The sequence below is a fragment of the Rattus norvegicus genome, chromosome 12 (assembly GCF_021556685.1).
Source record: "Rattus norvegicus strain SHRSP/BbbUtx chromosome 12, alternate assembly SHRSP_T2T, whole genome shotgun sequence".
Classification (NCBI taxonomy): domain Eukaryota; kingdom Metazoa; phylum Chordata; class Mammalia; order Rodentia; family Muridae; genus Rattus; species Rattus norvegicus.
Window position 1 is genome coordinate 45,465,118 of NC_141545.1, and position 25,574 is coordinate 45,490,691.

General features: G+C 49.6%; 1 protein-coding gene and 1 non-coding gene across 2 annotated transcripts in view; both read left to right on the forward strand.

Moving 5' to 3' along the window:
- Positions 1 to 2,786: 2,786 nt before the first annotated feature.
- Positions 2,787 to 25,574, forward strand: part of Fbxw8 (F-box and WD repeat domain containing 8) — a 90,608-nt gene continuing 67,820 nt past the window's right edge. Inside the window, exons 1-2 of the mRNA NM_001107145.2 lie at positions 2,787 to 3,153; positions 15,768 to 15,872. Coding sequence (NP_001100615.2) covers positions 2,842 to 3,153; positions 15,768 to 15,872 — 417 coding nt within the window. The 5' untranslated portion in view covers positions 2,787 to 2,841. The remainder of the gene's footprint in view (positions 3,154 to 15,767; positions 15,873 to 25,574) is intronic.
- On the forward strand, positions 8,820 to 8,925 carry LOC120096099 (U6 spliceosomal RNA). The gene has a single exon (XR_015634994.1). It is a non-coding gene; the product is annotated as a U6 spliceosomal RNA (small nuclear RNA).

The window sequence follows — 25,574 nt, forward strand, 5'->3', positions numbered from 1 at the left end:
TTCCTCATCTCTAACAAGTCACTATGCATCTGTTAACTTGCTACCCTGCTGCCTGCTCGTCACCAGCTTCCAAGCTAACGACCAACCATCTATCTGCCAGTGAAGGGAGAGAGAGCTCCAGCAAATTGTGCTAATATAAAGTCACCAACTGTGTTACGTGTTGTGTCGGGGCAGACATGATCTGGGGGATGAGCATCAGGGAGATGTGATGGATTCAGAAGAATCAAGTTGTGACTTGAGATACGGAAGATGTGTGAGTGGGTGCTCACCAAGCCACGGCGAGGAGATATCCTTGAGGTGGGCAGGGGAGGAGCTGGGCATTCCTGTAAGAAATAACATCTGCTGGGTTCATTTTCAAAGGTGCCTGGAGACAGCAGCGTTGGTTTCACTACAAAGAAGCAGACGACACTAGAGTCCTGTGACTAGAGCCCTGCTAGTCTTGATTCCCCACCCCTCAAACACAAACTAGAAGTTTAGAACAGAAAATTACTCACAGCCAAGCTTGCCTGGAAGGCCATGGGTGGATGAGCATTAAAATAAACAGGATATAAAATGTAGAGATGACCCACATGTGGCTTTTGTTGATAAAAAGTCGGTGGGGGGTTGGGGAGTAAGCTCAGTGGTAGAGTGCTTGCCTAAGAAGGCCCTGGGTTCGGTCCCCAGCTCTGGAAAAAAAAAAGTCGGTGGAAGCAACAGAAGGAAACATAAAACCTAGATGATGTAAGCTTGTGCCCAGCCAACGAGGAAAAGGAGGAAGAGGCTTGCATTTAGGTTTAAAAACTTTTCGCTCACTCAGCACACCCAGCCTTGATGTCAAACTGGGACACTCTCGCTGCCTTGACTCTCCAGTGCTGTTATTACGAAGCAAGGGTCATTGCGCCTCACAGTTATGATGGGGGAGGGGTGCCACCTTATACTATGTCAACATAAAACCAACTCTCACCTCAAAGGGGAAAGTACATAGTTTATTCTGGAGCCAAACAGGAGTGACTGTGCTGTGGGGGGACCGTCGTCTGATTCCAGGAAAGGAAGAGGGGTCTGGGGAGGCTGGAGGTTAAAGGCCTGGTGACGAGCAGAGGTCAGCTGAGAGGTCAGCCGTGTATTAACCAGCACACGGGTGGTGAGGCAATCAAGCAGCCGCTGCGGGCAGGCACCCAGGCACACACTGATGTCCACAGGTCATACATAGATTGGCATGTGGGCTGCACAGAGATAGGCACCCAGGCCTACAGCCAACCATACATACACATAGTTCTACAGACACAAACAGGCCACCCAGAGACGGGTGCACAGGTGCATACAGGCACAATGGTAGATACACAGGTCTACAGACAGACATGCAGGTCACACAGAAGTACACACACACACACACACACACACACACACAGGGGCAGACAGACAGACAGACAGACAGACAGACACACACACACACACACACACACACACACACACACACAGGCCTTCTAGTGAAGGCTCAGGCCTCTGACCTGAAGGCTGTATTTATAGAGTCCACATAAAAGTGGCAGTCTGACAGAAGTGGCTGTATAACAGATGACATCACCGTTTACTTTTGGGCTCCCAGGACATCTGATGTCAGCCATTTTATGCTGACTCAGAGCACCCCTCACCCCACGTTGAGCACGAGCTATCCTTGCCCACATCAGTACCATGTTGTTGACACATTAAACTGGCCCTTATGTCTTTCTATTCACAACACATATCTGGGAACGTGGACTTAGGTCACCCCAATCCCACACTCCAATGTGGCAGAGGTTTCATGAAAAGAAGCAAGGTGGGGACCCACTGTTGTAGGATCAGGCACTATCTGGTGACATTCTGAACTTTTGGGTTGGTGGAAGACAGGAGTCGACCAAGCTAATATAGCAAAAGGTTTGACACAGAGGTGGGAACAGAATGGTTAATAGGGGGCGCTAATGATAGCCCAAGATGAACCATAATTATATACTCTGGACTAGCAACATTCCAACCTCCCCACAGTGACTGAAATTCTGATCAGTTAAGCAGACTTGCAGAAGGTTCAGTGGGAGGTAGAGGTTCTTTCCAGAACGTTCCTTCACAGATCCTCCCCCCACCCCAAGACCGCCTTTGGATTTGTAGTCCTGGAAATCTCTGCTAATTTCCCATGGCAGGTTTTTCTGTTTATCAGCTAGAACGGCATTTCCTTAGAGAGACCTTCATGACTACCCTTCATCACTAATTGGCTCCTCCCTCTGTCAATCACGCTGTTATCTGACCTTATTTCTTATATTTCTATATAATCTTACCCGCGGATTCAGACAAGCCCATTAAAAAATGTTTACCTCTGTTTTATGTGAATGTAAATTTTTAAGAAGGCAGAGATATTTATTTGTGTGTGGTATGTGTAGATGTGAATGCTTACTTCAGGATGAGCTGGCTCCGCAGAAAAGAGTGCTTGATGTCGGGCCTGACGACTTGAGTTCAATCTCTGAGACCCCACTTGGTGGAAGGCAAGAATCGACTCCTTGAGTCGTTCTCTGACACACACACACACACACACACACACACACACGCACACACACTCTAAATAAAATGCAATAAAAACTACTACATTAAAAATGCTACCTTTGCAATATGTATACAGCAGCCATTTAAAACCAGGTTTGCGGGACGAAGGAAAAATGCTTCCTTGGTACAAAGGTGGCAAAAGCCAGGGATAGCAGAGCGGAGGGGCGTGGCTGCCCGGAACCTAAGAGCCGCGGTTCCGGAAGTCTCCAGCCGACTACGGACACTTCCGGCGGATGGACAGTCCGTCCACAGCTGGCTGCCCCTGGGTGACGCGTAGGCCTGGGAGCGGCAAGCATGGAGGACCATAACCTGGAGGAGTTCCGCCAGCGCTGGCAGGAGGAATTGGCGCAGTCGCAGGCGCTGAGGCGACGGCGGCGGCTCGAGGCTGGGGAGCGGCGGCCCCGGAGACCGGAGGCGGGAGCGCGCGGCGAGCCGGCCTCGGGGTACCTGGGGCTGGCGCAGGGTCTGCTGGAGGGCGCGGGCCGACCCCCGGCGCCCAGGCCCGGCCGGACCGACAGGAAGGATGTGTCCAGCCGTTCGCGCTCACCCCCGGACCGCGACGCCGCGGAGCCCGAGCCGCTGGTGGACCAGCTCATCCGCGACTTGGTGAGTGACAGAGGCGAGATGGCTTTCCCTGTGGCCCACCCTGTGGGGTTAGGGGCGCAGGTACAGCAGGGATCCTGCACACCCAGGTAATCCCTGGAAGCAGTGGTTCTCCTCTGGCAGCTTTGCCTGTAAACATTTTAGGGTGTTGACAGTAGGTGTGCGCGCGGTCTTGGGCTTGCAAGAGGGTAGAAGAATGCTCGCAAACACCAATGTTCAGGACACCCTCTCCCCACCCCGCAAAGAGAATCCACCCATAAAGGACTGCGGATGAGTTTGAGAAATCCTGCCCTAGAAACGTCCTTAACCTGTCAGAAAGGTTGACTCTGGAGAGGGAGGTTAAGAAAAAGCAGAGGACGGAAATTATGCTCACTTTTCTCTGTATTCTTTGATTTTCCTAACGTAACGTGTTACTTAAAGAAAAATAGCAACCATAAATCAGAAGGAACGAAAGGACTATGGCGAAGAAGAATCCTTTGGTCAGCATTTTTAGGAGGCCTTTGGAGGGCATGGGTCTCTTGGAGAATCAGGAAACCCTTTTCCCCAGCCTCATTTACCAAGTCGATAGAATCAAATCAAGAACCCCTAACATGGATCCATGGCTTTCAGGTTAAGAGTTAGGTCAGAACAGAAGGTTTTAATGGTTTCACTCAAACCAGGTTCAAAGAACATTTCTTTTCTTTTTTTTTAAGTTTATTATATTTTATTGTGCCAAAGAACAATTCTACAGTTCAGTAGGGAATACTTTTCCGTGAGTGAAAGTTGTTTAGAGGAATAACAGGATCAAGCTGGAGAGATGGCTCCGTAGTTAAGAGCGCAATATGCTCTTCTGGAGTTGGGTTTCTGGTACCCATGTCAGGTGGCTCACGACTTCCTGAAACTGCGGTTTCAGGATATTTAATGTCTCTGGCTTCCATGGACACTTGCACACATGAGTACAGCCCCCCCCCCCCAACACACACACACAGACACATACTTTTTTAAAAATGGTTAACTTTATGCAATGGAAAGTTTTGTTTAAATGCTTCTACATTGAGTTTTAAGGCCATCTTTCTTTTAAACGAGTGTCTGGTGCTCTGCCTTGATTCTATAGTAGCCATAATATGAGGTAGATAACTATTTCCTTTTACATACGGACCCCAAGGCAATGGTATTTTTATTTAAATTTTATTTTATTTCTTTTTTTCAATTTGCTTAGAATTACCCAACTGAGAAATTCTGGGGATTGAATTTGGATTCCTGTGTTTTAACTTCACCAAGTGAAGCTTGAGTTCCCCGACCCCCATCCCCCTGGCCTTAGTGTAGGTTCCTGAGTCCTCTCAGACCTGCTAAGCAGCAGCCTGGGGAAGTAGCTCATCTGATGACTGAGAACCCGTGGGGGTTTAGATACCGTCAGCTGTGTAGCCTCTGTGCTGGCTAGTTTTTACGTCAACTTGACACAAGCCAGAGTGACTGGAAAGGAGGAGCCTCAACTGAGACGATGCCTCCGTAGGATTGAGCTGTAGGCAAACCTGTAGGGCATTTTCTTAATTAGGGATTGGTGGGAGAGGGGATGGTTCATTGTGGGTAGAAACACCCATGGCCTGGTGGTCCTGGTTTCCATAAGGAAGCAGGCTGAGGAAGCCAGTAAGCAGCACCTCTCCGTGGCCTCTGCAGTAGCTCCTGCCCCAGGTTCCTATCCTGACTTTCTGCAGTGATGGACTATGATGTGGAGATATAAGCCAAGTAAATCCCTTTCGCCCCTCATCTTGTTTAGGGTCATGGTTTTTATTACAGCAATTAAAAACCTTGACTAAGATAGACCCGAAATCCTAATACACAAGACTTTCCAGCCTCACACTCAGGCAGCACTCCAGAATCAGAAATAAAGTGTCAGGGACCTAGGAGGAAGGTCCAGGGCATACCAGACTCTTAAGTTTCATATGGAGTTGGCAAAAACCTTCCCTGTGTCTTGTCCCAGGGGTGAATGATAGTAGGCTCCTCTGCCCAGCCAGAAGCACCACACTAGGAACTGTTTTGGTTTCTTCTGAGCAGCAGCCAGCTCTCCAATTAGTGACATCTGTACAAAAGAAGACGCCATGGGTCATTGTGTGCTCAGGTGACTGGAATTACACAGGTTGAGCCACCTGACATGGGTGTTAGGAATAGAATTTGGGACCCTTGGATGACAGATTCTGCTCTTAACTATCAAGGTGTCACTGTGTACCTTAGACTGGCATTAGATTCTTTCTTTGCCCCCCAACCCCCGTGTGTGTGTGTGTGTGTGTGTGTGTGTGTGTGTGTGTGTATGAGAGAGGAGGGTGGTTGAGATTTCCTGTAGATGTCTGTGCGCTCAGCCTGCATGTGGAGAGCAGAGGACAGCCCCGGATGTTGACCCTCAGGCACCTCCACATTTTATTTGGCTTGGAGCGTTGTCACAAAGCCCAAGCTAGCTGTCCCTTGCACTTCCAGACATTTGTTTCTTCTCTCTTCCCACCTTCTCTGGTATCTCAGGCATATGTCTTCATGCTTGCCTTTTTCCATGTGTCCTGGAGGTCTAAGCAGGGTCCTTACACTTGTAAGGCGAGTGCCTTACTGACTGAGCCTCCTCCCCCCTGGCCTGGCCTTTTTATTTTCGTGTCTCTTCTTCCCGAGGGCTGTGGTCACAGTGCTGGCTGCCCAGTGCTTCACAGACAATATCTTCATCATTCCCAACAACCCTCTCCTTTGGCTGTCTTCTACGTGTCCTGGTAGCTGAACAGGAGGAAGGTAGGTTTGGTTTTGAAGGACAGTGAACTCATCCTGTATCTTCAGCCTAAGAGATGGCAGTGATGTTTATTAAGAACCTCGGCTCCCTGTGGCAGTAAATGTGAGCTCCACAGCACATGGGGTCAGAGGGCAACTGTGTAGGTGTGGGGGTCTTGCCTAGTTCATCAGGAATTTTGTTCCATGTCTTCCGAGACAGCTTTGTGATGATTCGTTTTATAGTGGCAACCAAAATTAGATATTAAACATGGTGGGTAGTGTAGGGTGTTCTTTCCAACTGTTCAGTTTTCTTTACTTAAAGTTTATACATGATCTGAATAAAACCATTCTGTATCCCAGCGTGGTCACTGGCCAAAGTACACATTACATCAAGGAGCTTTTTTCTCCTTTTTTAAAAAACAACAACAACAACAAATAAGGTATCTTAGTTCTTTTGCTGTGAAAAGACACTGCGACCAAGGCAGCTCTTATAAAAGAAAGCATTTAATTGGTGGCTTGCTTACAGTTTTAGAGCTTTAGTCTATAATCCTGGTGGAAAGCTGACAGGCATAGTGCTGGAGCAGGAGCTGAGAGCTTTGCATCCTTTTGATCTGCCAGCAGAGACCTCAGAGCCCACCCTCTCCTCCTGACAAGGCTTCTCACCTCCTCCTACAAGACCACACCCCCTAATCCTTCCCAAACAGTTCTTCTAACTGGGGAGCAAGCATTTAAGTCCATGAGTCTATGGGGGCCATTCTCACTCAAACCACCCCACAGGTGCCAGCCACTATGTAGACCAGGCTGGCTTCTGACTCAAATCCTCCTGTCAGTTCTGGAATTGAAGATGTGGTTGTTGTGTTGGGAAGTGGGTTTTGATTGTGTTCTCTCGGTGGAACTTTTGTGAAAAGTGAAAAGACTTTTGTGAAAAGTCTTTTGTGAAAATTGTCTTTGGACACTTTAGTAGTCATTCTAAGGTACAGACCTTAACCGCACAGCTCGACACCTTCTCTAGCATGTGTGCATATGCTCATCTGAAACAGCAGACCACAGGACTGGGTCCTAGCTGTCCGCACCATGCTCCTCACTGTCTCCTCATCCACAGGGCCTGAGCACTCGCTCCACTTTTGACTCCTCTGCAGTGGCATCAGGCAGCTTTACTCGAGTCTGGGTTCTTGTGCAGAGCTTAAGGACAAGTTGTCCAACACTGAGATAACTTTGGTTAGATGGTAGATGGCTTGGGGCATAGTGCTGCCAGGAACATTTCGTCTGACCCTTGAGATGTGTACATGTTTCTCTTGGTTATTTGCTCAGGAGTAGAATCCTGGGGTGTGAGCGTACAGGTCATAGTTAGAGCAGTCCACCCTGCAGACTTCCCATGTCTACCAGTTGGTACTAAATAGAACAATAGCAACAATGGTTTAAGTGTGCCAGCACTGCAAGGTAAACACTGGCAGGATCTGATATCGTGTGCTTCTCCCAGAGTGTCTAAAGAAGGAGTAACTCCCGGAAAGGAAGGTGGGGTTCCCCTGGGATTCCTGAACCAACAGGATGATGCAGCCAAGGCAGAGTGTGCAAACCTGAAGCTGGTTCTTGTCACATTGCTGTGCCACACTAAGACCTCCTATTTGAGACGGGTTCTTGTAGCCCAGCCTGGTCTTGAACATGCTGCAGCTGAGGGTAAACTTGAATTTCTGATTCTTCAGCCTCTACCTCCCCCAAGGTACTGTGGGTTGAACCCAGCTCCTTATGCAAGCATTCCTCTAACTGAGCTACATTTCCAGCCCCTGTCATTTTTTGGGGGCGTTGTCTTCACTGCAAAATCACTAGTGCGAGGGCAACCAAGAGGAAAGTTGCTCTCCATTGGGCACAGCTGCGTCAGAGTATCTTTGGCTGGATATAGGCCAGAACCTTTGATGGACAAGCACAGCTGGAGTGAAACTGGAGCGCCTCTCTGCAGCCCTGCCTTCTTAACGAGAAGCTTTAGTAGCAGCACTTGGCCAGCTCGCTTATGGGAGTGGCTGGTGAATACTCATACTGGCAGTTGGCAGGTTTGGGTGGGCCAGTACAAGGGATGTCGAATCCCCGAGGCAGTAGTTACTGTCATTCATGCCCCCCTCCAAAACCAGGTTCCTTGTGGACAGTGGTGGCATTTTAGTTACGCTTATTCAAGCTTCTTTAGTGACTGCCAGTTGCTTGGTGGAATTTTGTTTAGGTGGTTGATCACATCTGATCCACAAAGACACAGACGCCCAACTCAAACTGGCCTAAAAACACCCACTGGGATCTGTTGACCCATGTGTTTGGATCCATGGACGTGTCCAGGAGGCGATGCTCATTTTGGGCAGTGGTGTCTCCCAGCTGGGACCTTGTGGTCCAGTCCTGATTGTCTGCTGGCTTTCTCCATGGGACATTGGCTCCCCCCCCCCCCTCTCTCTCCAGGAGAGGACGGCTAGCAGCTGCAGCCTTGTGTGTGATCTGCCAGCATAGCAGTGCTGGGCGAGCTCAGCATCTGTTCTGTGGGGCGCAGCTAAAGCTGCGTTCTTATTGGTCCAGACTGGGTCATCTGAGCCATCTCAAGCCAATTACTGATTGAGATTGGTCCAGATCTGCATCCGTGCTCACTCCTGTTCACCCAGCAGGTCTGTACTCGTTGTTGAGCCAGAGCTGGGGAGTCAGCATCCAGCCTGGACTCTACACTGGCCTCTCCAGCTCCTTGACTGATAGATTGGTGTTAGTGGAGGCAAGCCCAACTCATATTCAGACCCCACTGCTGGCTTCTCCTGGTGTAGGCTGGAGTGATTCCCCACCTCTGCTGTTCTCTATCTTCCTATTAAGGCTCAGTTTAATTGCATTTACTGTATTAGCTCTAATCCCCTCAGACCGAATTTCTTTTATAACTAAAATGTTCTTATATCAATGCCATTCATTTAAGAATGTTACTCAGTGTGCTCACTTCAGCAGTACATGTAGTAACGTTGGTGCGATACAGAAGAGATTAGCATGGCCCTGTGCAAGGATGATGTGCAAATTCTTGAAGCGTTTCTTTTCTTTTCTTTTCTTTCTTTCTTTTTTTTTTTTTTTTGAAGTAAATCATGAGAAGGTCATGTTTTTATCTGGCATCTCTGGTTATTAGTAAATCAGATAGAGACATTTGAAGACTATGTTAGAAATGTTGCACTTAAAGAAAAATATATTTTATTGAGCTGTGATGTAGAGACACATTTCTCATAGCTGAAATGTGAAGAAAAAGGACACACAATTAGAGAAACATTGAAAGACCAAGATGATTGTCCCACATCTTTCTTTCCAGCATTACTAGAAATTAATGTCCCATGAGCTATAGAGAGTATTGTGTGCAGTGCTCGGAACCAAGACCCAGATTTTCTTCTCAGTTCAAAACCTCTGTTAAACCTTTGATTTGATTTTATAATTAAAATAAGTATGTTTATGCTTTTATTTTTGGATGGAATAAAGAATTAGTATAATTAGTTATTCATGAACCATCAGGCCTTTGCTTGGGGGGCCTTTCTTCATGATCTCTCTGTATTGACTATAACAAATTTGAATGTCTTTACTGGAAGGTTCTGCTCCTTAAAGAGGTATGGGCTTTGTCCGTCCATCCATGCATTCATCTGTCTACCTACCCACCCACCCACCCATCCACTCACACACCCACCCACCTATCCACACATACACACACACACCCACCCACCCATCCACTCACACACCCACCCACCCATCCACTCACACACCCACCCACCCACCCACTCACACACCCACCCACCCATCCACTCACACACCCACCCACCCATCCACTCACACACCCACCCACCCACCCATCCACTCACACACCCACCCACCCACCCACCCACCCATCCACTCATATACACACACACACACACCCACCCCATCCACTCATACACACACCCACCCATCCACCCATCCACTCACACACCCACCCACCCATCCACCCATCCACTCACACACCCACCCACCCACCCATCCACTCATACACATACACACACACACACACACACATACCCATCCACACATACACACACACACACACACCCATCCACTCACACACACACACACACACACACACACACACATCTACCCACTTATCTATCTTTCTCCTCGATCCACATATTCATTAAGTGGCTCGTTAGCACCAGACACTATTCTGAGCTCTGAGGATACAGCAGTGAACAAGACAAAGTCTGGCCTATTTGAGTAGATACTTGCCGGGCAAACAGGTGCTCTGGAGAGAAGAAGCCCTAGGCAGCGTGGAGAGTATTTTCAAGGAGAGGGGCTCAGTCTTACCCACTGCTGCCTGCAAGGCTCTCTGGAAGGCCAAGCTGCTTGCGGAGGACTGGGGGAGGGGCTGGCAGAGATTCTCTGGTGCCAGTGGCTTCATGGTTATGCAAGCTGAGTGGTCACATAGGTCATACCCTGCACTTAGTTTAATGCTTGCAATTGTTCTTTATTTTAAATGATGTATGTATCTATATGTCAGTCTGTGCACAGTGCCAGCACAGGCATCAGGTTCCTTGGAGTTATGGGGGTTGTGAGCTATCTGACATGGGTGCTAGGAACTGCAGGAGCAGTAACTGCTCTTGACCACCGGCCGAGTCACCTTCCCAGCCCCTACAATTTATCACCACCACCACCACCACCACCACCACCACCACCACCACCATCATCATCATCATCATCATTGTTCCCTTGATTTGCAGCCCCGCAGTTGTTAAAGTTCTCTTGTCTCAGGAACCCTAGCTCACTTGTTCTCACACCAAGCTCCACATAGTCTACAGCAGACACTGATGGTGGGCTGTGCTGTATTTACCAAACAGTTCCCCAGCACTTCCTGAGTTGAACCCTCTTCCTGTGAGTGCCTCTTCTGCCTTCTGTCCAGTCCAGATGCTCAATCTCGGATCCTAGTTTGACTCGGCTGGGCTCTGAAAGCACAGGCCGGCCTGTTTGCCACACAGATTGTCTTCAGTGCCACGCCCAGTCTCCTGGGAGTTCAGAACTGCCCTTTCTACCTCCCTTCTGCTGACCCTGGGATGGAGAAACCCACACTGCACAGTCCCACCACGGGGATGGATGGCGCCCAGTCTCACTGTGGCTTGAGAAAATCAGCTGGTAGACTGGGGAAAGTCTCAGCCACTCTGACAACAGTCTCGTGTGTTTGGAAAGAATAGGGATTTCCTGGGAAATCACCAGCACGTGAGGAATTAGAGTGTACCTCGCAGTTTTGAAACCAGTTCTAAATAAGTAAATTTCAGGTGTCTCCCAGGCGTGGACAGTGTGACGTACTGGGCAGGTTAGCTTCTGTAGGTGGCTTGTCTCTGCGGGCAGTCCTCGGCTTGATTGACTACTTCTGCTTGGGATTACGTTCACTGTGAAGAGATAAATCAGCTTTTTGTGCACTGCTTAGGAACTTAACCTCTCTTTATAGCAAGAGAAAGGATTCCTAAGCTCTAAGTAGCTGACTTACTAATGAGGCTGGGATACCTCCGGGACCATCTCCTGTATTTATTCTGCTTTATATGCGATGATTTATCTCCATAAAAGATTTACCTCTTTCAATATAGTGGCCGTTTCTCATACATTTGCTAATAGCACCTCCCTCCCCCCAGCACTAGGCATGTCCCTGAATTCACAGTTCGCGCACTGATTTAAGCTGGGTGGTGTTTGCCTTTACCGATGTGTGCCTCCTGTACCGATGTGTGCCTCCTGTACCGATGTGTGCCTCCTGTACCGATGTGTGCCTCCTGTACCGATGTGTGCCTCCTGTACCGATGTGTGTCTCCTGTACCGATGTGTGCCTCCTGTACCGATGTGTGCCTCCTGTACCGATGTGTGGGGCTTTAGAAGAGCAGAAGCGGGGGAGGTAGCTCCAGTGTTGCCTGTGTTGGTGTCTGGTGCACTGGACTTTCCTGTTTGCTTGTGCAGGCAAACGTGTTTCAAGACAGAACAGTGCCTATTTCGAGAGTGGCTGTGACTTTCCCCAGTCTACCAGCTGATTTTCTCAAGCCACAGTGAGACTGGACGCCATCCATCCCTGCGGTGGGACTGTGCAGTGTGGAGGGTTGATAAACCGTGTAGATAGCAGGTCTCTCCATCACAGGGTCAGCTGAGTTAGCCTTGCAGATCTGTTTAAGCACCATTGAGAGAGAGAGAGAGAGAGAGAGAGAGAGAGAGAGAGAGAGAGAGAGAGAACACGCCCGAGTGGCGGTTGCCCCAGAGACACGTGTTGGGAAGTGCAGTGCATCTTGGAGTCGGGTCGGGTTCTTCCCCCTGCTCTGATTTGGTCTTAGTAATTACAGTTACTCCTCTTCTGCTGAACAGGAGAAGGCAGATTAAGTTTCTAACACAACAGTACAAAGGCTGTCCATTTACGGAGTTAGGCTTATAGTAGAACACGAGGACATTAGCCTCTCTGGGGACAGATCCCATCACAGTTTGTCTCAGCGTTTTTTGGAGTGAGGCCAATAGACTTTGGGAAAATCAGGATGCACTGACCTTAGCCGTAACACAGCCCCTTTGTGTGATTCCTCTCTGGATTTTCTATCTGCTCATGATTTAGGGCCGTGTTTCTCAACGTGTAACTTGCATAAAGCATCCCTGAGAAAGATCCATGAGTCCTGTCCATGGGATTTGGGGGCACTAGTTCTAGGAGGTGCCCTGAACATTAAAACAAGCCATGTGTGATTTAAGTGTCAGACAGGAGTCACTAAGGTGGAGGCTGGTTCTTGGCACGGTGGTGAAAGCCATAAAGTGCAGCCTCACCAGCGAGGTTCTTCCTTTGTCTAGAGCTTGAGCTTAGAGAGCCGCACTCCACCCTTGTCAGCTCATGTCCTACAGTGTCACATTGCCTTCAATATTTCTGTGCCTTCTTTCCTGAGAACATGCGTGTTGTCTGTCAGTCATGGGGTTGTCCTGCTGTGGCTTGTGACTTCTGGCTGGCAATGTGCTCCAGGTGTCTGGGTGGCAGCCTGGCAGCATCCTTAGTATTGAGGGCTTTCTTCACACACACAAATACAGGCAGTATGTGTCTGCACATTCTCTGTACACATGGGAGGAGTGGCTTGGTGTTATCGTAGGACCCTTCTTCAGCAGCTAAGTGCTCGGAGTAATTGTGGAGCTACAGCTTGGGTCAGAGTGTCATTGAGTCCTGCCAGAGGGTTGACCAAACTCGTAATGTAGTCTCTGGTGAGGTGTTTCCTGTGTGGACAAACACCATGACATGCTGAAGCTTCTAGCCAGGCACTTAGCTGTTTCCTCTGTTGGAGCGTAGGAGAGCATCCCTCTTCACCCGCGTGCTCTTCATCTCAGTGCATGTCGGAAGGTGGTTTCCTCTCTGCAGCTGTGCACTAAGAACCCTTGGGGTTGCTCGTACTCCGCATAGGACATGGACTCTCCGGTTGACTGGGGGAGGTTGGACTTAATAGAGTCAGCTCTCGGGTGTAGATTTACGTATGGCTTTAGTGGGTTGGCCATCCAGGTCAGAAGTGAGGTGAGTGGCCTTGTCCTCAATGCAGACTCTTGGGGGGATGGCACTTTGGTGAGGCAGCCCTTCGGGCCAGAGGCAGCATCAAGGATGGGGCTCAACTGTGAGCCAGTGACAGGCAGCCTTCTCTCTCATCTGGGGGACTGCAGTGGCTCTGCCCCGTCAGCACAGCAGTCCAGCTGCACAGAAGTTAGCGTGTGGACTCCTGACCGTGGTTGTGCGTGTGTCATGAGCTGCTGGTGCCTCTTTGGTGCCTGGCCTCCTTTTCCCTCCTGCCATTCCCTAACGAGTAGTGGGACGGGGAAGCTCAGCCTCATGGAAGCGGGAGAGGGGACTGTTTTGAACTGACATTGTTAGTCCTTTTAGAGTTTAGGGGCAATCCTGAGAATGGTGATTTAAAAGAAAACTCTGGCCCTGCAGTGTAGTTTGCGTTCTTACAGTTCAAGCTGGAAACAGTGCCGGCCTCCAGACCTTACAGACGGCCCAACACAGACAGTGCTAGTGTCACTGCATCCTGTGGGCTTCATCTTCTCCCCATGCGTCAGAGCAAACTTCCCAGTAGTTAGGTGCCCTAGGGCAGGTGATGCTGCTTTGCGTGTTGTCTGAGTCCTCCACTGTGTGGACTTAGTCTCACTCTCTAGTCCTCTTGTCGATGCTGGGAGCGTCTGCTTACAGTGGGTAAGTAAGGGCGGTCAGCCACCAACAGGCAGCCTTAAGAGTGACAGGGAGGTCTATAGCATCAGGAAGAGAAAGGAGCTGACACCCAGGCTCTGCAGGCCTTTTGCAGTGGGACTGTCTTCTGTGCTGAGCATGGGAAATAGGCATTTGTTGGGAGGCTGTGATTTATGCCCAGAATAAAAACAAAAGATGGCACTTCATGTTCATCTCAAGGCCAGTGTTTAGTGCAGCCCACCGTGAAGAAGCCCGCAGCTTGATAGAGCACGCCTCACCCCTCCTCACCTGCTCTAGCTTTGTTTGTGTGAGGATAAGGAGACTTTTTCCTCTTGTTTCTTCACCATGTGGCCAGGCACAATACTGTAGAAGAAAAGGAAGGAGGCCATCCAGGGTGGCTCTGAATGATAACCTCTTCCCTTGCGTGCGCCTGCTACTCACAGGCCAGCAGTGACTCCCACAGGTGCTTGAGGCTTCTCCAGTTGCATCTGGTTGTCTGTGGTACTCTTCACCGTGAGTTAAGGTAGTCATTGCAGGCAAGGACCTTTCCTGACATGAGTCCTGGCAACTGTTTTCTTAGGCAGGCAGGACTCACGCCTTCCAATTATCCTTGCAGATTTTTTCCTGTTTTTCTGCACAGCCAGCATCCTTACACTGAGTGAACATTCTGTTCCTCTTTTGTCCACAGAGACCTGTCAGCATCCTTTCCAGGGAGAGCCTTTTGGCCTATGTGCTTACCCTGTTTTTGAAGCCAAACACATTGTTTCCTCTAAAGCTCCAGATTCTCCTTCAGTGCTGAGACTCCAAGATGAGCAACATGACTCTCCAGCATTCTTTACACTCAGTCTGACTGGCGCTCACATCCCTTAGTGCAGCGGAGATGTTTCCTGAAGTGGCCCCTCACAGTGTGGAAACTTGTAGTGAGCGGTGAACTAGCAACGTGCTTCAGCCTGCAAGTGCGTGATGTCAGCCAGTGCTTATTAAACATGAGCTTCCTTCCCAAGCTCAGCTTGTTGGGACAAGGGGCATACTTTGCAGCTGAGAAGCAACACCCCGATGGGTGGCAGGTGGACCTGGGCGTGGTCATGTCACGCTTGGCCTTTCCCCAGCCCTCTTGGTTTCCTTTGTGTGCTGGGATCGGCTTGACCTTATCTTTCAGCTGAAGCTCTTACCTCATCTCTGATTGCTTACCCTAGGGCAGGCGAGCTCTTGTTACTGTGCATTACTAAACAACACTGGAGAATGACTTTGTTTGTACTGGACAGCTCAGGTTAACCAGATGAACTCCTCTCTGGAGGAGAGGTGGACCTGCCCTCTAGCCGAGCAGCCTCCGCCCTGCTCTTTCCTCACAAAAAACGTTAGTGACCTGGTCAGTACTTCCCCACCCCCACCCCTTTGGAAATCAGGCCAGCTCTCTCCGAATCTGCTGCCTCAGCGTCTTCCCTTAGAAGTCAGGAGGTTTCCGACACGCCTTCGCACCCAATCCCATAGCGTCTGTGATTCTCCTGGTGTATCGTAGGAAATAGTCATGTGGATTCACGGTGACTGTAAGGAGGGTGACGTGGGGGCCAGAGACCCTATTCCTTCAGGTTCTCCCTGAAACAGCGGCAGCTGTGGTCACCAGCAAGAGCGCCAGTGATGGAAAGGCCTAGAAGCGCAAGCTGCTCTCAGCTTCCCCCTAAACAACTTCTTTCTTTTTCCACAGAATGAAATGGATGATGTGCCCTTCTTTGATGTCCATCTGCCTTATGAACTGGCGATCAATATATTTCAGTATCTGAACAGAAGAGAGCTGGGGCTGTGTGCTCAGGTAAGCTGTTGCTCACCCGTGTCCCAGGGTCCTCAGCTCTGCCCACGCACAGTGGATCTGCAGACTCACACAGTGACAGAAGTGATGAGCTGCAGAGCAGCTTCCTTAAGGAAGGCCGGCCTGAACCCCAGGTTCTTGTTCCACATTCCCGTTTGGTTCCTGTCTTCTGGTGACCGTCTTTTGTACCAAGGCTGAGTTATGGCTGAAATCCTGGGCTCTGCCTGCGGCAAGCCAGCCAGTGTTAATCACATGTGTTAGTACAAAGATGTAACCCTTAAATCAGACTAGTCATTAGGGTGGCAGCTGAGGGTCAGCCCAGGGACACAGATTGGTGAGGTCATATTTTAGACAAATAGTCTGAATTACCGTTTAAACAGCAGAACCCCATTCCTCAGGTGACTGAGAAGGGACGCACATTGAGGGAACTGCACAGGAGCGTGTCATGCCGACTGAGCGCATGCCTGTGGGATGGAACGTTGGCTAGCTTGGTTGCATGTGCGGGTGTTGTGGGAAGTCTTTCCCTGGGGAGACATAAACAAATATCAGGACACGAATGACAAGCCAAAGTACAACTGTACCCAAGTGTTGTCCAGGGAGCCTGTGAGTGCATTGGGCTTCCCTACAGAGCATGGGTGAGGCAGATCTGTAAAGTGTAGGGGTCCCAAAGCACCACACCCAGAAAGCCTCACCCCAGTATGGATGTGCACCCCAGCTGCATAGATGGAGCTCCTCACAGTTAATACTCCAGCTCCCTGGAGACTCACCATTTGGACAGAATCATATACTCATGGCTGGGAGGTGCGTGGGGAGCAGGACCCTCCAGTGAGCGTCTACTGACCGTCCCCACCCCACTGTCACTGAGGGAGGTCAGTAGGTCAGATCAGGCCCCTGCCAGTGGTCAGTTGTCAGCTTAGCGGGCAGTGCTCTGCTACAGGGTACCATCAAGGTCTGGGGTTGGCAGTGGTTCCTATTTTTGACCAGGTACGCACTGGGAAGGCTGGGGTTATGCCCCTAAAATTGCTCTCACCTTTTTGGCCACAAGCATGTAATTAAATTACCTTTTTACCTATTCAGGTTTTTTTTTTTCAGTTGTCAAAATCTGTTTGTCCATTAACTCTGAGCGAGTGCTCAAGGCCTGATCCCTAGTGCCACCACCAGAAAGAGAAACAGAGTTGCATTTGACTAATGATGCCCCTTTAGTGTGAGGCCCTGGGTTTAAATTCATCAGAAATAAAAATCATCCAGTGGGCATCTGTAAATGGTCAGCGTGGCTAGCGTGGGAGTCAAGGAGTGTGTGACGTCTCAGTGGCTACAGCAAGCACTCGGGACGCTTCAGCATCCAGTATCCTCGTTCCCAGTGAAGGCTGCCCACAAGCATGTGCTTCGTCACATGTTTGCAGATGCCGTGCTCCTGCAGTATGTGATCGCCTAGCAGAGACGCCAGCCAGCATGTGTTCCTGCAGTGTCCACAGGAAGTGGGGAAGTCAGGGAGACCTTGACACTCCGAGTGTGAACGAAGCTCACGCGTGGCTCTGCTCCCAAGAGTGGAGAATGAGGGCAGAGAGAGATCAGCTTGGTGCCAGGAGCCTTGGACCCTCTCTTGCCAGCTCTGCCCTGCACAGTGGGCAGTGGATGCTCTGATCTACCTTCTTGGTTGTGGCTCCTGTTGAAGGAACGACGCCTTCATGTCAAAAGCTCTGCTTTCCTGTTTTGTGGAGGGCCATACGACCTTCAAGTACTCTGTCTTTCTGTCCAAAGAGTTTATCAGGGCACAGTAGGGTCAGGTGGGAGAGGTCCCCTGTGGTACAGTGGGGTTGCACTTCAGGAGAGATGGGCTGTGCTGGGCAATTACCCTGCACGTGTGAGTTACTGAATTTGCAGCACACTAGTCTAGATCTCACGAGACTGCTTCCCAGTGTCCATTTGGCTCCTGTGTGTGTGCATGTGTGAGTCAGTGGGTGAGTGTTTACACACACATGAATATATTGTGTGTGTGAGTGTGTGTAACATATAAGCACGGAAGCTGTTCTTTTTTTTTTTTTTTTTTTTTTTTTTGGTTCTTTTTTTCGGAGCTGGGGACCGAACCCAGGGCCTTGCACTTCCTAGGTAAGCGCTCTACCACTGAGCTAAATCCCCAGCCCCACGGAAGCTGTTCTTAACCAGAGCCTCTTCATGGCACAGCGATTGGCTATGATTGGAAGCCGAGCTTTAACAGTTTTTACACAATGACAACAGTGGACGGCCCGTAGTCTGTAGGATTGGCTTGCTTTCTATCGTCGTTAAAATAAACTACAGAGTAATAAATATAAGCAGTGTTTTCATTTGCTCTTGTGGTGTGTTTGCTTTTACAGCAGGGACAAAGTCCTTCTGTTGAGTGGGAACCTGCTGCTTTATGGGCTCCCTCTGCTCTCTCTCTCTAATCTTAGGCACCGTGGGATGTTAGTGAAGTGGGACTGGGCTGTGTGGAATGGGCACCCTGAACTAGTTTTGTGCTTGTGGAGAAACTGGTTGCTTAGCTCTTTATGCCAAGCTGCTCTTGGACTAACTGTAAGGAGACCTGGTGAGGGAGGCCTCAGAGATGTCATGCCCACCCTCTGCTAAGACTTTGCCTCCCCCTACATCTCTTCTCTCTGCTCTCTGGGTCCCAGGCTTTCAGCACCAAAGTGTTTCCCCCTCAGCTGGCAGCCTGCGTACTGCCGTACGCTCCACCATTGCCAGCAGCTGACCCCCGGGTGCTGTGTGGGCACTGTTTCTGCTGGGGGGGGCTTTATCCAGAAGGTCAGGGAAGCGGCAGGCCTTCAGGAACATGTTCTCAGTCTGACAGCTCTAACACTGCGCTGTTTATAATTCTGTGTCCGTCCTTTCCCATGCCTGTGGGGGTCCTAGCATTTTAAAGGGTAATTTTTTTTTTTTTTTGGTTCTTTTTTTTGGAGCTGGGGACCGAACCCAGGGCCCTGCGCTTCCTAGGTAAGCGCTCTACCACTGAGCTAAATCCCCAGCCCCTAAAGGGTAATATTTTACCATGTATATTGAGAAGTTAGCTAATTTTAAAGTTACAAAATTGTTTCGTTTCTATGAGAAAACTAAGTGCTATTGTATTGCAGCATGAATAATTCTGAGGGGGGATATGGTTTTGGGTATTTATTTCCCCCTTTACCCCTGAGATAGTTTTTCCTGGGGTGTCCTGGAACTCCCTCTGTAGACCAGGCTGGCCTCAGACATCTGCCTGTTTCTGCTTCCTGAGTGCTGGGACGAAAGGTGTGTACCACCATGCCCAATTCAGCATTCTCTTCAGTTTTCTGATGTATTCTGTGTGTATGCACAGTGTCCTAGCTGCTGCTTTTACATGCACTACATGTGTGCCTGCTGAAGTCAGAAGGTGTCACAGACGGCTGTGAGCCATCATTTGGGCACTGAGAACAGAGACCTACCTGTCCTCTGCAAGAGCAACAAGTGCTCCCAACTGCTGAGCTATTTCTCCAGTCCCCTCCAACATTCTTTTTAAAAATATGAAAGTGATTCTAAGTCCACAGGAAGCTGCAGACAGGCATGCAGGCAGTGGCGTGGGACTGTGTCTATTCCTCCCTTGAATGATCCCTTATGTGCCCAGCAGCAGTAGTATCAAGGACACTTGGTACTTGTCCTCCTGGTGCATACTCAGGTTTCCCTGCTTTCCCTGCTCCGCTCTGTATTCCTGCTTCCCTTATTTCTTACTGTGGGCATAGATGTGAGTGCTCCCACCACTGTCATCACACACAGGGCTCACCAGGGGATCTCTGTACCCTTCACGGCCACACCAACCTCGCCCCCGCCTCTTCTCCACCCCTGTCCCCAGCAGCCCTTTGCAGCCTTTGGTCAAACGTTCTAGCTGTGTGTATCTATGTCTTACTGTGTAGTTTAGTGGTAGAGCTGCATATGCAGGAATGCCACAACTTTCAAGGGCAAGAGCTTGCACATGGAGATCAAGGCATGGCAGTACATACCTGTCATCCCAGCACTTAGGACGCTGAGGCAGGAAGCCCATGTAGGTCACAGACCAGTCTGGGCTACATGCTAAGGCTCAAGCCAGTAAAAGGAAGGGAAGATGCAGCAGTGGACCAGTGAGCAAGAGGCGGGCAGGACCAAAACAAGCTAGTCATTCTAGAGCGGAAGCCCAGGGTGTCACAGCCAAGCTATCAGCTTTCGTGGGCATGTTATGTCATGAGCTGGCCAGACGTCCATGTCAGGATGCTAATCCTTGCGTGTTTACAGCGCAGCTCTGATCTTGAAGTCTCTGCAGGTCCCTGATCTGTCACCAAGTGAGGCTAAGCAGACTCTTGGCCCAGCTCAGGTGGCAGGAGCCACTTCCAGCCCCTGGCTTCTGTGGCTGTCTTTACACAGAGGATTAGAGAAAGGCGGAGCCACTCCGGGAGGGTCCTGAGCTGCAGGAAACAGAATCAGTGGGCTGAGTGGTGAGTACTGGAAAGCCTGTGGACTGTTGACTGTACCATTGTGCAGGAAATCTTTACAACTGAAACATTAGAAAGAGAATATAGGAGGCAGGAGAGTAAGGAAGTCAGAGCCTCCTGGGCACAGTACATGTTGGGGGCTGTAGGGTCATAAAAACAAAAGCAGTTCTTTGTCTAAAGGTTGGCTTTTGGGGAGTCGAGTTTACCCTCTCCTCGCATTCAGAGGAGTTGCTGAGGGCCAGGTTCCTGACAGCAAGTGCCAGAGTGAGAGTGACAAACGGCTTTGCAGAGGCGTTAGTCCTGTGGAGTGAGCACCTCCTAAGCAGGGTAGAGCTGGAGAGAACCGAGAAGGGGGCCTTAGAATGAAGAGGGGAGGGAGGGAGAAGCCATGAAGAAGTCCTGAGGCAGGGGCAGCTGAGGCTGTCCTGCAGAGCCTCCTGTGGATGAGGAGTGGCAAAGGAGTCAAAATGGCTGGGCTGTGGTATATGCACAGTGGCTTGCTAATGTTTTCCTCTTACAAAGGCATCACTGGGGCTGCCCTGTACCTGTGCCCTGTAAGAGGCCTTTGCTGGTGGGGCTCAACAGGGGTCCCGATGAGAGAAAGTAGCCATGGATACCTGGATGGGGACAGGCTAGTGTAGGTAAAAGGCAGGAGCTTGGCCGGGGATGGATACTATAGAATCTTGCAGAGGGAGAGGACATGGTGATCTGATGGGAGTTAAACAGTACAAGTGAGTAGAGTCAGGACTGCCTGTGGGCTGGATGAAGGGAGAAGGAAGGGTTAGTTAGGATGGCTGGGAGCATGAGTGCTGTTTCCTCAGAGCAAGCTTGGGGATGACCAGTAGTAGGTGGAGGCTGCAGTTGAGTCCCTAGTTAAGTCCTAGGTGCTCTCAGCACATCAGTGGTAGTTAAGGCCAGAGAACAAAAGAGAAGGGAGATGGTGGGGTGATTATCAGGAAGGTGCTGAGATGAGGGCTCATCTGTGAGGAAGGAAGAAGACAGCATTTCAGTTGCCATTCTTGTCCCTGTCACCAAATACTCCACAAGCCATCTAGGGAGAAAGTGTTGACTTTGGCTTATAGCATGAGACCCTTGTTACAGAGAAGGCATGACTAAAGGTGGCTCTGTGGCAGCAGGGGCAGAGAGGGTAGGAAAAGGGCTGGGCTGTGAACCCCAAGGCTCTTACTACTTCTAGCTATACCCGACCTCCTAAAGCTTCCTCACCTTCCAAAACAGCTGCTGCCTGCCAGCTGGGGCCACACAAGCCTGGCACTGAGGCAGGAAGGCTTTCAGGGCAGCAGAAGGACTAAAGGGCTGCTGTTTGCCAAAATGACCAGAGGTGCTGGCCCCCTCGAGGGGTGACCCCAGTGTCTTAGGGGCTCAGCTCCTGGGGTCAGGAGCACATGGGTAGGTAGCTGAAAGGAGGAGGCACAGAATGGCCGTGCTCCATGGTGCCCTGCCCAGGTCCACCTGGAGTGTGGCCCTGTGGAGAGAGCCACACTCCCTGTCTGCTGGTAAGCCTAATCCAGGCACAGCTAATAAAGCCAGGTTTTTAGCCAAGGGCTCTTTCCCCCTCAATGTGGTAATTCACAGTGGTGCTATAAAGCAAAATGCTGGAGCCACTTTTATTAGCAAGTTCTTGCAGCTGAGGCTCGCTCAGTGGGGCTTTGAGCTGGGTATTCCAATCCTGGGCTATTAAAGACCATTAGACCTTCGGAAATTCAGGCTTATAAAGTTGCTGGATTGTGATATAAGAAATCAAAACCATTAGAAAGGCTTTTCTTTGGTGGGACCCTTTCAGATTTGCTTGTGAAAGTTTAACTGCATCCTTCTGTTTCCTGAGTTAAATCCTTCAAAGGCTGTCTCTCATTTCTTCTTTAAAAAGAGGAAGCCCCCTATTTTGTATATTCCTGATGGCTCTGTTGGTGCTTGTCTCTGTAATACCTGGTCGTAGGAACAGTTGAGACCCTTGTGGAGGTCATTCCTAACCCCTCTTTTATGAATCCTCCAAGAGATGTGTGTGTGTGCATCTAGAATTTAATTCAATGTGTGTGTGCATCTAGAATTTAATTTAATGTGTGTGTGTATCTAGAATAGGAGCTTCATTCTGAGTATTCATCTTGCAGAACAGACACAAAGCATCCTTGTGTTCTCAGTTTCTGTTCCATTACTGCTGATGGACCTTGGTGTTTTTCTTTGAGATGGTTATAAAAGTCTGCTGTGGCTTCCAGAATCCTTCAGGTTCTCATGACTGCAGCTTCAGACTGTCTCACATAACCAGTTCTCCCCTTTGCAGTCTCTGGACACTGAGGCCTCTGAGGAAGAGCAGTGTGACCTGGTTACTAATTTTCAAGGCTCCTTCCTCTGCTTTAGTCTTGTGATTCAACCTCCCCAGGCAGGCAGAAGCAGCCAGCACGCACTTGCAGAGGGCCCAGTTTGGGCAGTGGAGCTAGGAGGTGGGGGAAGATTGCTGCCTCAGGTTAAGCTGCAGAGCCAGGGTTGAGGCATGCTTAGCGTGAAGCAGAAGTGTCCAGGAACAGATGGGTGTGGGAAACTCAGACTACGCAGGCCCTGAGTCCCAGCAGAGTCTGTCACTCAAACCAGACTTTTCTTAACTCATTTCACTGTGGGATCTCTCCTCAGAAGTGTGCCAACACTCCAAGAAGCCATGCTTTGCACTGCGCCTGTCAGCATCAGGGCGTGCCTGTGTAGGGATGAACCCGAGTCTGTGTCTTGTTACAGTAGTCGTATCACAGACTTCTCATAAAAGTTTGCTTAGATCTTTTTTTGTCAAAGATGATTATGAATTCTGAGGATCAAAGTTCATACCTTGTGCTAAGCTAATAGGCTTGGAGAGCCAAGCCTTTGCTACTCTTAACCACTGAGATCCTGAGTTCTAGTATCCTGAAAGGGAAGCACCTTCTACTCTGGAGTTGAGCATGGCTACTCTGTGACAGCCTCTGTTTCCGTCTCTCTCTCATGTTCAGCCTCATCCTGGCATAGACAGATGAACAGACATTGTTTGGGTAGAGTCATGGGTAGGCTCAGCTGTGGACCAAACAAGCCAGAAATAAAACCACAGTGTTCTGTCTAGTAAAAACTGGGGGCTCCTCTTTCCTGGGTCTTTTCCTGCTCTTTACAGCCTGACCATGTGTGCTCAGATGAGGGTTTATGTGGGCCTATGGCTGAGGTGAGGAGTGTGGCTCGACAGTGCGGTGAAGTGGCTTTGTGACTGATGGTGTGGCTGTGTCAGCTCAGGTTGCATGATGTATCTAAGGCGGCTGTGGGCTGGGGTCCATGGTTGGTTCAGCCCTTTCTTGGTTAGCTCTGCCTTCCTTTCATTCTTCCCTTTTAAAAACAAGACACGGGGGTTGGGGATTTAGCTCAGTGGTAGAGCGCTTGCCTAGCAAGCGCAAGGCCCTGGGTTTGGTCCCCAGCTCCGAAAAAAGAAAAAAAAAAAAGAAAAAAAACAAAACAAAACAAAAAACAAGACACAAAGACCCACAGTTCACATTTTTTCATTGGCTGGTGCATGTGAGAAATAGTTTTTTTCTGTGGAGGACACAAGTGGGGCTCATGTTATCTGAGGAGTGTGGACAGTGGGCAGAGGGCATTTGATATAGGTAGGGTATTCAGAAATGTAAGAACTTAGGACTGGAGAGAGTATTGTGGGAGTGAGAGATTGAACTCTGTGTGTGTGAGGGATGAGGTGCATGTTGCACATGAATACATGTGGAGGCCAGCGTGGGATCAGTCCTCAGGTGCTGGCCACTCTATTTAGCTCCCTTTCCCTCTCCTCTCCTTCCTTCTCCTCCCCTCCCCTCCCCTCCCCTCTCTGTCTTTTCTTTCATCAGTCACCTTGGCCTAGGACTCACTAGGCTCTCTATGCTGGCTGCTCTCCAAGTTTCAGTGATTCTCTTCCTTCTCTGCCCTGTCACCACACTGGGATTGCAAATGCATGCCACCATGGCCAGGTCCCCATGCTTGTGTGATAGAGCTGTCTCTTCAGCCATATTTAGAACTTAAAGTATTTGTTGTGTGCTTATGAGTGTTTACCTGCATGTGTGTATGGCACCAAGTGCATGCAGTGCCTGTGGAGGCCAAAAGAGGGCGTCAGATCCCCAGAACTAGAATTAGAGGCCATTGTGAGTCACCTTGTGGGTGCTGGGAACTGAACTCTGAAAGGAAGGGCAGCCAGAGCTCTTAAACAACTGAGCCATCTCTTTAGCCCTACATGCCCTTTGGAACTTTGTAAAAATTGAACTCTAGTTCATGTTTTGAAAGACCTTAAAGAATGATGAATACTAATTTGAATTTCCTGATGGGAAAACGAGAAAGAACAGTGAGAGACTTTGTAGTACTGGAAGCTCCTAGCAGTGTTTTAAGTAGGTGGCATAAGTACAAGGCTGTCCGTAAAAAAAAAAAAAAAAGTCTGCCTTTATTAACGTTGAGTGAATTTAACAGCTCCAGAGGCTTTAGCACACCTCTCTGAGAAGCCATGATGGCCTGTCTGTAAATGAATGAACAGACTAGTGTCTGAGGTCTGGGGTGCCTTGTGGGTGGAAACCAGCCTGACATGTTTCCTCCACTAATTAACAGCGCTGTGGACAATAGCAAAGCCCCTGTCTCAGGGTCATGTTCATGGCACCTGACAGCACATGGTTTGGTGGGAGAGGGGGCTACTCCGTTTTGAGTATCTCAGTCAAAGAAGAGTAGTCTGGATTCGCAGATGAAAAGTAGTTTCTGAGAGGTGGCTATGGAAACCAGTCATGTGACAATGGCTGAAGGAAAAGGGAGAGAAAGGACAATGCTGAACCTAGTGAAAGAATGGCAGGGCGTGGTGAAACTATAGAGGAATGCTGAGTGGGCTAGCGAGGGCAGGAGCTGCCGTCCTCAAGGACAGGCAGGGGAGGGTGGCTCAGCAGGCTGAGCCAGACTGTTGTAAGAGGTGCTCCCTATCGCCTGGACCCCCACCAGCCGAGGATGTACGCGGCTGTCTTCCTGTAGTGGGTGTGCATAGCTGGTCTGCACAGCTCCTCTTAGTTCTCAGCGATAGCCCATGTCTCTGGCTCAGAAGACTGACAGGAGCTTTGCAACTTCTTGGTCATTTGGTCTCACTTTTTGCTTTGGGTCGAATGCACTTGTACCGATAAGAAAGTTCTATGCAGTCCACTCACTTATGAAAGTTTTGGAGTTGTGAAGCCTGAAGTGTGCTGTGGCACCAGTGTTGTCCTGCTCATGGCACTTGGAGTGC